Source organism: Archocentrus centrarchus, chromosome 9 (assembly GCF_007364275.1).
Source record: "Archocentrus centrarchus isolate MPI-CPG fArcCen1 chromosome 9, fArcCen1, whole genome shotgun sequence".
NCBI lineage: Eukaryota > Metazoa > Chordata > Actinopteri > Cichliformes > Cichlidae > Archocentrus > Archocentrus centrarchus.
The window spans coordinates 15,176,130-15,186,536 of NC_044354.1; the positions used below are offsets into that span (position 1 = coordinate 15,176,130).

General features: G+C 40.2%; 1 protein-coding gene across 1 annotated transcript; it reads left to right on the forward strand.

Moving 5' to 3' along the window:
- The first annotated feature begins 1,414 nt into the window (after positions 1 to 1,414).
- thoc5 (THO complex 5) lies at positions 1,415 to 10,105 on the forward strand. The gene is made up of 20 exons (XM_030737560.1): positions 1,415 to 1,542; positions 1,762 to 1,866; positions 4,905 to 5,048; positions 5,229 to 5,342; positions 5,675 to 5,772; positions 5,931 to 6,077; positions 6,213 to 6,327; positions 6,472 to 6,604; positions 6,707 to 6,784; positions 6,887 to 6,930; positions 7,424 to 7,523; positions 8,295 to 8,403; positions 8,487 to 8,588; positions 8,667 to 8,763; positions 8,853 to 8,964; positions 9,046 to 9,149; positions 9,255 to 9,342; positions 9,434 to 9,549; positions 9,630 to 9,820; positions 9,905 to 10,105. The coding sequence occupies exons 2-20, from the start codon at positions 1,768 to 1,770 to the stop codon at positions 9,966 to 9,968; spliced, it is 2,055 nt and encodes a 684-aa protein (XP_030593420.1). The 5' UTR covers positions 1,415 to 1,542; positions 1,762 to 1,767; the 3' UTR covers positions 9,969 to 10,105.
- Positions 10,106 to 10,407: the final 302 nt, after the last annotated feature.

Genomic DNA, 10,407 nt, shown 5'->3' on the forward strand with positions numbered 1-10,407 from the left:
TTAGTCATTTTTGTTTTTTGTTTTTTTTTTAATGGAAAATTTCATTATTTCTGCCATTACTGGATAAAATTGAAAAATGTTTACAGAAAAACTGCTTTAATGTTTCCAGTTTAACTGTTTTTAATCTGACCAGCTTCACTAATAGATGGCAGCGCTCTGACAGCCACAGCAGAGATGTTTTACTGAGTTACTCTTAAAGGTCAGAGGTCATCCAGTTTCATATTTAGCTGAAAACATTCAGAGCATCCAAGTCTGTAATGAATGTAAAGTTTTACCAATAAAAGCAAACGTGTTATAATGAATGTCTCAGCTTTATAGGTTTTAAATATTTCAGTACATTTTGGCAGAATGAGACATTTTAATAAAAGAATGCAGATCATGTCAGGACAATGAACCCCTTACGAATGGATCCAGACTGGATGAGCTGGAAAATGACTGGAGCCTGAACTGGATCTGGGCCTTATCCAGTCTGAATCTGTGATCCTGATCCGTTTGGATCCTCCTGCTGTGAAGGGGGGCTCCGATCCGTTATAGAGCCTATGATCACCAATTTAGGTGATTTTCAGTGGAAAATATGTCAGCACCAATTGATTACATTGTTTGCATAAGAAACCAATGAAAAGGTCCATCTATGTATCCTAGTGTGAGGTGATGCTGCTGAAACAGTTGGCAAATACCTTTGAAGGCTGCTTAATAATGAACAGAATTGGAACATGGAAGTGATTAGTTTCCATAGTGCAAACATCAAACCGATCTGAGCCTAAATGAAGGAACAATAACACATTAAGGGACGATCGTACTGGCGTATCCATCCTCGGGGTTTATCGCATACAAAGATATGAAAGAGTTAAAACCATACAATTTCTGCATTATTTATAGTGCTGTAGTCAGCGGTTAGCGCTGCTGAAGAGGAGCAAAAATAAAGGGAGGTGTTGTTGCAGGTAATTTTAAATGCAACTTTTCTAAATGCTCAACAAATATGAGCAAATATACAAAGTGTCTGCAGTTTGTAACACAGTTTGTTTGGTAGCTAAAAGAAGAGCTACTGTATTTCCAGGGAGAGAAAAGAAAGAGAGAGAAGTTCACTCAGAGATGGAGATAGATGGGAGAAAGTGAAGAGGACATCTCAGTGATATCTGATAAACTGGAATTTTAAAGCTTTCATTTTTAAAATCAGATCTTGGATCTGTTTATGATGTGAAGTTTTTTTTTTCTCTGCTCATGTTCTACAGAACAGTGTTCAAGCTGAGTGCATTCATTAGAATTCAAATTTAGATTGAAATAAAGTTTGTACTCACATGTAATAATGTTTTATTATTACATTAAAATAACACTGTTGTTTTATGCAGTGTCATGCCACTCCACGCCACTAGGTGGAGCTGCCGATATGATGTGAAATGAAAACGGTAGGCAGAGCGAGAATGAGGATGTTTGACGTGTTTTGGCACGTCTGGGCTTCCGTTAGAAGTCGGCATTTTATGGTGGAAGTTGGTGTATTTGTTCGTGATTGATTTATATTAGACACAGTTTTGCACCAAGAAGGTATGTAAATATTTATATATAATAATACAATCGAACAAAGTTTAACGTGTAAGATGTGCAATGTGGTTTAATAAGCGGGAAAACTAACGATTGTTAGCCATTGAGCTACCGCACTGCGGCTACTGCAAGCACAATGCTAAACTTAGCTAAAATGCTAACAAACGTATTCACGATTTGTCTTTTTTTGGTAGTAAGATTAAATATTCACTTTTTATCCAGCTACCCATGTCGTCGGACGCCCTGAAAAAACGAAAGTCGAAGGTTCTCCGAAGTGAAGGAGGAACCCCGGAGATGAAGCGGGGTCGCGGAGAGGGAGACCAGCAGGTAAAGCTCAGGGCCTCGATCACCCGCGTCACTATCAAGGGGCTATTGGCCGGTGTTGTGCCAAAAAGTGATCGTCTGCCAAAAAGTGATTTCCGGTAATTGCCAGAAAATGATTGCCTGTATTTAAACTGTTGTAAATTACTTGCTGATCTATAATGTGTGGGAAATATGTCAAACACATCTCTCGTGAATGATATCAAGTCATTTTGAGCGAGAAACAACATTTCTGTTACAAGGTAGAAGCTGCAATCAGTTTTTGGCAGTGACTTTTATTTATCAGGGTAAAAACTGTCATTTATCTTAAAAATGTCTTATTAAAGAGAAATCTGGCCAAGAGGGCAGCAGAAAACCCAACAAATATAACATTACACTCTATAAAGATATTTTAAGTGACCAAAGAGGACTGGATTTATTATAATGTCTAATAATGAGTCATAAACATACTTGAAAAACAGGTCATTTCTTAATTTTATATATAAGCCCTTCATAAATCATACTGACTACACCCTATTCACCAATATAAGCAAAGACATTATACATAAAAGCACAGAAACATTGGAAATCACTTTATGGCAGACGATCACTTTTTGGCACAACACCGGTATTGCATCTTAAAATTAACGTATTTAAGAGTCTAAAATGCTAAGCAGTGCGTGTTTTTTAATGCTAATAAAATTAAAAATTGCGTTACACCAAGACGTGTTCTACCTGAATTAGATTTTCAATTGGAAACTATAGAAACTGTTGATTCAGTGAAATACTGAGCTTTTCTGCGTTTGACACATCTTCTACACCAGGAGTAGGCTAACATTTTCTTTTCTCAGGGGGCCAAAGTGACATAGATAAAATCAGCAAAAAGCCACACATTAAGCAGCTTAACAGTAACACATAGCAGTGTGTTAAATTGTTGTATAACTGTTATTGTGTAACTGACTGATTTGTTTACAATAAACCTGGGTCCTTTTCCTCCCCCAAACTGAAATCTTTCAGTCAGAAAATGTTGACTTTTCTGTGTCAATCTGATCACTTTGATACATAAAATCTCCACTTAAAATATAAATATTCAGAGTTACAAAATATGAACAAAGACCTAGTCAGATTAATGAAGGTGAAATTAAAATGGTTTTCTGTTATGACCTGTGTGCCTAAATGAGATTAGGAAAGGGCTTAGGTCTGGATTAGGGCTGGGCAGTATAGCCTCCAAGTTATTTCACAATATTTCAAGTAAATCTGCAATTAATGAAATTTCTGACAATGCAGAAAAAAACTGAGCAACAGCTTGAGCAACAGTTGACTGCAGCTTGCAGGCAGCAGCATTTATTAGTGCAACCAAAATGAAAGGCATTTTCCAATGAGCTACTGTCATGATGACACACTCCCTAATTCACAGTGTGATTCAGTTGAAACAAGGTGCCAGCATCGTGATGCAATAGTTATGACACAGAAGTCAAATCTAAGCACAAAAGTAGCTCAGATAGTGTTTTCCCTGAAAATTTTAAATAGTAGTCAGTAGTGCTTAATGCTTTAAATAGAGTGGTTCATATATAGCGCTTTTCTACTGGAGCACTCAAAGTGCTTCATACAACATCAATCCATACAGGCGCCTTTTTGCTCCATTTACATGCCTTCTATCTAACATTCACACACAGTCACACACCAGCGAAGACATTGGGAGCAACTGAGGTTTTAGAATCTTGCCCAAGGATACTTCTGCATGCAGACTGGAGTAACCAGGGATCGAACCATGAACCTTCCTATTATTGGATGACCTGCTCTACCTCATGAACCACAGCCACACCAAAACTTTAGACTTTAGTTTAACAATAACAGAAGTAGCTTAACCTTGTAACTCTTCTGGAGCTGCACAATATTGTAAAATCTGAAATTAAAAAATATTTTTTACCTGTGATGTTGTAGTTTGGGTTGAACATTTTAGCGAGTTGCTTAAAGCCCTCCTTTACCACTGTGTAACCACATCAGTTATTTACATCCGCTGTTTGTGTTTCCTGTCATATAGAGCACAACTAGCATGTGCAGGTAGCAATGCTTGGTTGAGTCATTTGTTTAACTTTGGGTTGAACATCACCAGCTGTTAGTATCTCCTCCTCATATACTCTGCTTGTGCTCCTTGGATGTGTTTTTCCCCCAAGTGGTGTTTCCATTTTTAGCGCTAACAGATTCCTTGCATATTTTGCAAAGTATTGTGCTTTGTTGGAGGTTGTTGAAGTAGCTCCCTTTTTACTAAATCAGTTTTGGAGGCTGACACTGCTGTCAGACAAATCTGGGCTTGTCTCCTGGTTGTGCAAGCTAGGGAACCTAAAGCTATCAGGAGATGACAGTTGTATGTTATGTGAAAATTTATACTGGAATTATCGTGAACGATATAATATGAAACAGGCCTATGCCGTATGATCCAGTCCCCAGAGTTTCTCAACTAGAATTAAGATGGTCCAGAGGCCAGTTGTGACCCCAGGGTTGTATTTTGCTGATCTGTGTTTTATAATGTAGATTTTGGCAAAATCATAAATTCCAACTTAGAAATTAAGAGTTCAGTCTGCAGCTGTCTACAATCTAAGAAAAACTGTGCTTGGGAACCTTGGTGTTCTCCGGGTGAGCTGGAGGAGGTGGCTGGTGAGAGAGGTCTGGGTTTCTTTGCTTGGGCTGCTACCCCCGCAACCCAGCCCTGGATAAGTGGAAGAAGATGGATGGATGGATAAATGGATAAGCAATAAGCTGATGTCAGCTCACCACAAAATTTGAAAAATTGTGAAATCAGTTATTTGGAGCAGCTTAATACCTATGCTTTATTTTTGTTTTGTTTTTCTTCAGTGGTTACTTTTTCATAAGTTTGTCAGTATTTGAAACAATATATTAAAGAATAAATGAGAAAAGGCGAAATATATCGCCTTTAAATCATATTCAACTCAGTCACACTTAGACTTCTCACAGCAGGGAAATGAATATCAAGGTTAACCAAGACTGATAGGGGCATCTTATCCTGAACATACTGATGTTTTTGTTTTTTGTTTTTTTGCCAGGATGTGCGTGTTTATCATGAGGAGGTGGAGCTTGATGGCAGGGACCCTCAGCAAGACTTCCTCCTGTACAAAGAATCATGTGAGAGTCTGGCTAGTCTCATGAGTGAGATCCAAGAGCTTAAGGCCAACGGAGCTAAGGAGGGGGTAAGCATGCGTACATACAAACTCGTGTATTATTATAGGCTGTTTTAAAAGCTAATCATTCTTGTACAGCAGAAACCTTACACGTATAGTTTGTAGTATTCGTAAATCTAATGCATCACAACATTTATTCTGTCTCTTTTCCATAATAATGAAGCCTAACTGGTTGTATATCTCCTTCAGTGTGCAGAGGTTGAGAAGAGACGTATGCAGAGCTGCATCCACTTCATGAATCTGAAAAAGCTCAATCGACTTGCTCATATGCGTCTAAAGAAAGGCAGAGACCAGACACATGAGGTAACTGCCATGCAAGTTTTAAATGCCCTACAGTCACATTTTCATTCACTTACTAAAAAAGTGCTGCATCAAGTCTCTTTTGTGCTGACCTTGAAACCAAAGTTGACCACTGAGCACTTTGGTTTTCCTTTTAACATCTAACTGTAGCAGCTGCCTCTCTCAGCATACAGGGTTTGTTTTCCTTTGGGTTTAGTTTGTTAGTGCTAATACTTTTTCGATTAATCTTCACTAGTGTATCCTGGTTCTCTTTCTATGCATATAATTTAGGATATATTTATTAAGTGTTTGCAAATCAACTTTAGCAATCTTTTTTTCTTTTAATCTTCCCTCAGGCAAAACAGAGAGTCGATGTGCTGCACCTTCAGCTGCAAAACCTGCTGTATGAAGTTATGCATCTTCAGAAGGAGATCAGCAAGTGTCTGGAGTTCAAGTTAGTTTAAAAAAGGATTTCATTTAATTAATTTTCCTAACTTGAAATTCCAGTGAAACATTAGAACATTGCTTCTTTGTTCCAGTATTAGTTTATAAGTAGATTTTTAGAAATGTACGTATCACAGTGGTAATGAACTACTTGTTTCCCTGTCCCAGGTCTAAGCATGAAGAAATAGACTTGGTGAGTGAAGAAGAGTTTTACCAGGAGGCACCGCCAGAAATTTCCAGGCCTCACCTAACAAAAAATGACCCCCACCAACTCACACTGGCACGACTGGACTGGGAGCTTGAACAGAGGAAGAGGTACAAAAACCCCTTAAAGCAGAGTGCGGGATTTGTGCATGCACAAAGTATTTGCTGCAAGTTGTGTTAAACGAATTTTTACTGTTGGATAATGGGGACATAGAACGCTTGTTAAAAGTTTATTGTTGGATGCAGGTTGGCAGAGAAATACAAGGAATCACTAGCCTCAAAGGAGACAATTCAGAAGAGCATTGAGGTGAAGAAGGAGCATCTGAGAAGCTTGCAGCCAGGTCTCAATGCCATCATGCAGGTATAATTGCTGTGTTGTTCATTTATAATTCATAATGTAAAGATAAGCTTGGAGTAGTTTTGTGCTCCTTGAGTTGAATTTTTAACTGCTGTGCCACCAGTTGACGCTGTATGCCTCGTATGTCCGCTCTTTCTTCTTTCACAGGCCTCCCTTCCGGTGCAGGAGTACCTGTCCATGCCTTTTGAACAGACTCAGAAGCAGACAGAGGTTGCTCGCCACCTGCCCCCACCCCTCTATGTCCTGTTTGTTCAAGCAAATGCTTATGGCCAGGCCTGTGGTAAGTAATGACTAGAGACAATGCTGTTTTTCAGGACAAAATATTATTTTTATTTTTAATATGATTGAAGTTGGGGTCGATTTGTTTTTCTTTCTGTTACAGACAAGAACCTGCATGTCTCCATTAGTGGTGATGTGGATGAGGCCAAAGCCCTGTCCAAACCACCAGAAGATTCCCAAGGTACAAAGACACACATTCAGTCTATGCATTCCACTTAGATGACTCATTTTGGGATTCATTCTCAACAAAAAAAAACAAATTGTGTTTTCTGGCTTTATTCAGATGATGAGAGTGATTCTGATGCAGAGGAGGAGCAAGAGAAAACGGTGAGTGTCAGGCATTGCTTTACTTGCAAACACCCACGCTCAGGTCAGTGAGGGCAATTGTTAATATACCCATCACTGCACTGGACACACAAGCTCTCCCTGAAGCCCTGGCTGTCGTGCATTGAGTGGCAGCTATTGATCAATTCCTGCAACCAGAGTGCCGGTGGAAGTGTTGGAAATATTTACCGAGAATAGCTAGATGACTGTAACCTGATCCAAGGTTTGTGTTTGACTGCAAAAGCAGTGTCTGTTTTTGTTTCATCTCCTCATGTGAACTCATCTGAAACCATTTTCTTTTCAGGCTTCCTTTCAGCATTTTTTTTTTTCTGAATTTACACTTTTTATCATGTAATTGTAGCAGATTAAAATGTTACAGATACTGTATCACTGAAATTTGATCTTTTTTGTTTGTTTGTTTTTTAAATTGTCAAACATGCACCTGTTTCCATTTTTTGTCCTCTGATTCCATTGGTTTTTATTGTCCATTTGACAGAAGAGAAGGCGGCCAACTGCAGGTGGCCAGCTGGATGATAAAAGGCGTGAGATGCTAAAGAGACACCCTCTGTCCTTAGGCATTGACTTGAAGTGTAAAGGTAACTCTTTCTCTATGCGTCATGTCTTTGTTAGCAGAACCATTCCCTGTCTTTACACTGCATGCTTCAACCCAAATATTTGCATGCCTGTGTGTTACAGCCCTTGTAAAGTGACCATATATGCTGTGCCGTGTAACTGTACACCTATCAGATGGTATGTGAAACAAAGCAACTGTGGCTGTGACATGACACCACTTGACCCTCGTGTTCCCTCTGCTGGCGATATGTGGAATACAGTGACAGATTATAGAGAGATCTGCATTGCAGGCGTAACACTACCGAAAGGGGAGGAAGGGCGGGGGGGGGGGGGGGGGGGTATGCTTGCAGCCTTGTAGTTCTGCAGCACCTACAACATCTTGTAAGCAGATTTTCTCATCACTGCTCTTTGTCTGACTTCTGCTTTTATTTTTAGAGCCCCTCCTTTCCCCCAGTTATCCTCACTGCTGCCAGCTGCAGCACTCCATTTAGTGCAGTAAAAGCAAAAAAGTGAGCAGTGTAGGTGTGAGTGAGTGACAGTGTGTCACTGAGTTCACTGTGACTGCAGAGAGTGGAGCAAGAACGATGACCATCGGCATAATGGGTATCCCATAGGCTCTGCTAGCTGCTGCCATGGTCATAGCCTGTTAATGCTCTGTAATACGGTGCAGTGTACTATAAACCCAGAGGGGCTATCACTGGCACCATTAATAAAAAGATGAAGCAGAGAGCATATAAGATTAAGATAGAAGTGCATTAGTGTAACACCATGTATTGTCTTCCTTGTATCCATAGATGGCAGTCTACTCCATCTCTACTTCTACTACCTGATGAATCTGAACATTATGACTGTCAAGACCAAGGTGTCCACCTCCACTGACCTCAACACAGCCATCAGTGGAGGGTAAGTGTGTATAAACATAAGCATTTGACTCCATCTCTGTGACCTTGAGGGCCTGTTAGAAAGTCGAATGTCTTCTTTTTCAGTGAGCTCCTGAAGTCAGACACTCTCCTCAGCTGTCTCTACACCAGTGACCAGGGAAGAGAAACACCCAATCCAGCTAATCGTTACCAGTTTGATAAAGTCGGGTGAGGAACTAGTGTACATGGATGACGTGGTGTGTACTAGATCACATCTTGCTGAATTAACCAGTAATTTCTTTTTAGGATCCTTTCCTTTGCGGATTATGTGGAGGAGCTGGGCCATCCCTACATGTGGGTTCAGAAGCTCGGAGGGCTTCATTTTCCTAGTGACGCTTCGGAGGTGTGAACTGAAGTCAGGTATCATCCAAGTATACACAGAGTCTGTGTGCTACAACTGTATAATGTCAGTTTGTGTTCATTTCCTTCTAGGGTGTGCGTGTGGGCAGTTCTCTAAGTGCGAGCCACATGGAGAACACCATGAAGCTGCTGAGGGGACGAGTCCAGTCCCGCTTGGCTTTGCACAGACAGTTTGCCTCTTTGGGTATGTTACTTATTTACCACCCTGCACACTGAATTGTCCTAATTAACAGGTTATTACATTTGTTTGTGCTCCTGTCCTCAGAGCACAGCATCATCCCCATCTCCAGTGAGTGTCAGCACCTCTTTCCTGCCAAAATTATCTCTCGTTTAGCACGCTGGACCACAATCAGTTACCAGGAGTACCTGGTATGTGGGAAAAAAATTGTCATAATTGCAATCAAATGTAAAGAAAGCATTAATCAGAACTGCAGCTGATGTGCACCTCATTTTTATATTTTTCTTCTTGTGCAGGAACTGCCATATACACGTCATGTGACTGATGCTGGGCTGGCAAAGGAGACTGATCTGTACTTTATGGGAGTGGTTGAAAGAGGCACAGGTAAATCCAATCACTGACAGCATAACTGAATATTACTGATTATTTGATTTGGGTGTGGTTTTATATACCAACTCGTCTGTATCCCTTGCAGCTCGTCTCCATGCTGCAGTAGTGATGAGTCCAAGATACCCAGAGATATCTCCTCTCTTCTCCCTCTCTCTGAGCTGGAAGGGAGAGCGCAGTGGACGCACTGATGACAACCTTCGAGTACGTATTTCAATATGTTAGTTTATATTACTACATACATGGAATATTTCACTCTCTAACTTCTCTTTTTCACTTTATAGGCCATGGAGAGTGAGGTTAATGTGTTCAAAAATGAACTACAAGGACCACGTCCTGGACACCAGCTTTTGACCAATCAGATTTCACGACTGTGCGTCTGCCTGGATGTTTATTTGGAGACGGAAGGACAAGATGACAGTGTGGAAGGACCACGAGAGTTCCCCCGTGAAAAGATGTGCTTGCGCACTGTCAGGTACAGTTAGAGAAAGAAGTGTTAAACTTTTACATACATTTGGTGAAAGATTTCTCTCTGACATGTCTGTCTCTTTGACTTCAGGGGTCCAAATCGTCTGAAGCCATTCAAGTACAACCATCCTCAGGGTTTCTTCAGTCATCGCTAAATCAGTGTGTGTATATATATATATAAAAAATGCTCCTTCTGTAGTTTACCACTCTTAACTCCCTCAAGATTACCTTTGTGATTGTTTGATACAAAAAGTATCTTTTTTTAAAGTCTTCATACCAGTTTGAAAATAAAAGGACATCCTATTTTCTGGAATAAGTTTGTCTTTTTCTTGCTTCATTGCATGCAGGCTTTGTTGTGCACGTTTTATCCCTTTACCTTCCTCTCCACCCTCACCTCTTTCAGTGCTGCGCTATTTATAGGTGTCGTCTGAGTGTGCTGATTATTATGCTATTGTGGTTCAGTGCTGGATAAAGCTGAGTCATTTCCACAGAGAATCACTCCCATAGAATACAATATTTGGCTTACTGTCTGCTGTTAGCCTTTGACTTCTCATTTATCATCATAGTTTCAGTAAGAGCAACAGGTTGTCATGT

Bases quoted from the DNA above. Each gene is read 5' to 3' on its own strand.
- thoc5 (XM_030737560.1), top strand. From the start codon at position 1,768: ATGTCGTCGGACGCCCTGAAAAAACGAAAGTCGAAGGTTCTCCGAAGT. The intron at 5,773-5,930 runs GTTAGTTTAAAA...TCCCTGTCCCAG, and splicing joins AGCAAGTGTCTGGAGTTCAA to GTCTAAGCATGAAGAAATAG. The intron at 9,821-9,904 runs GTACAGTTAGAG...CTTTGACTTCAG, and splicing joins ATGTGCTTGCGCACTGTCAG to GGGTCCAAATCGTCTGAAGC.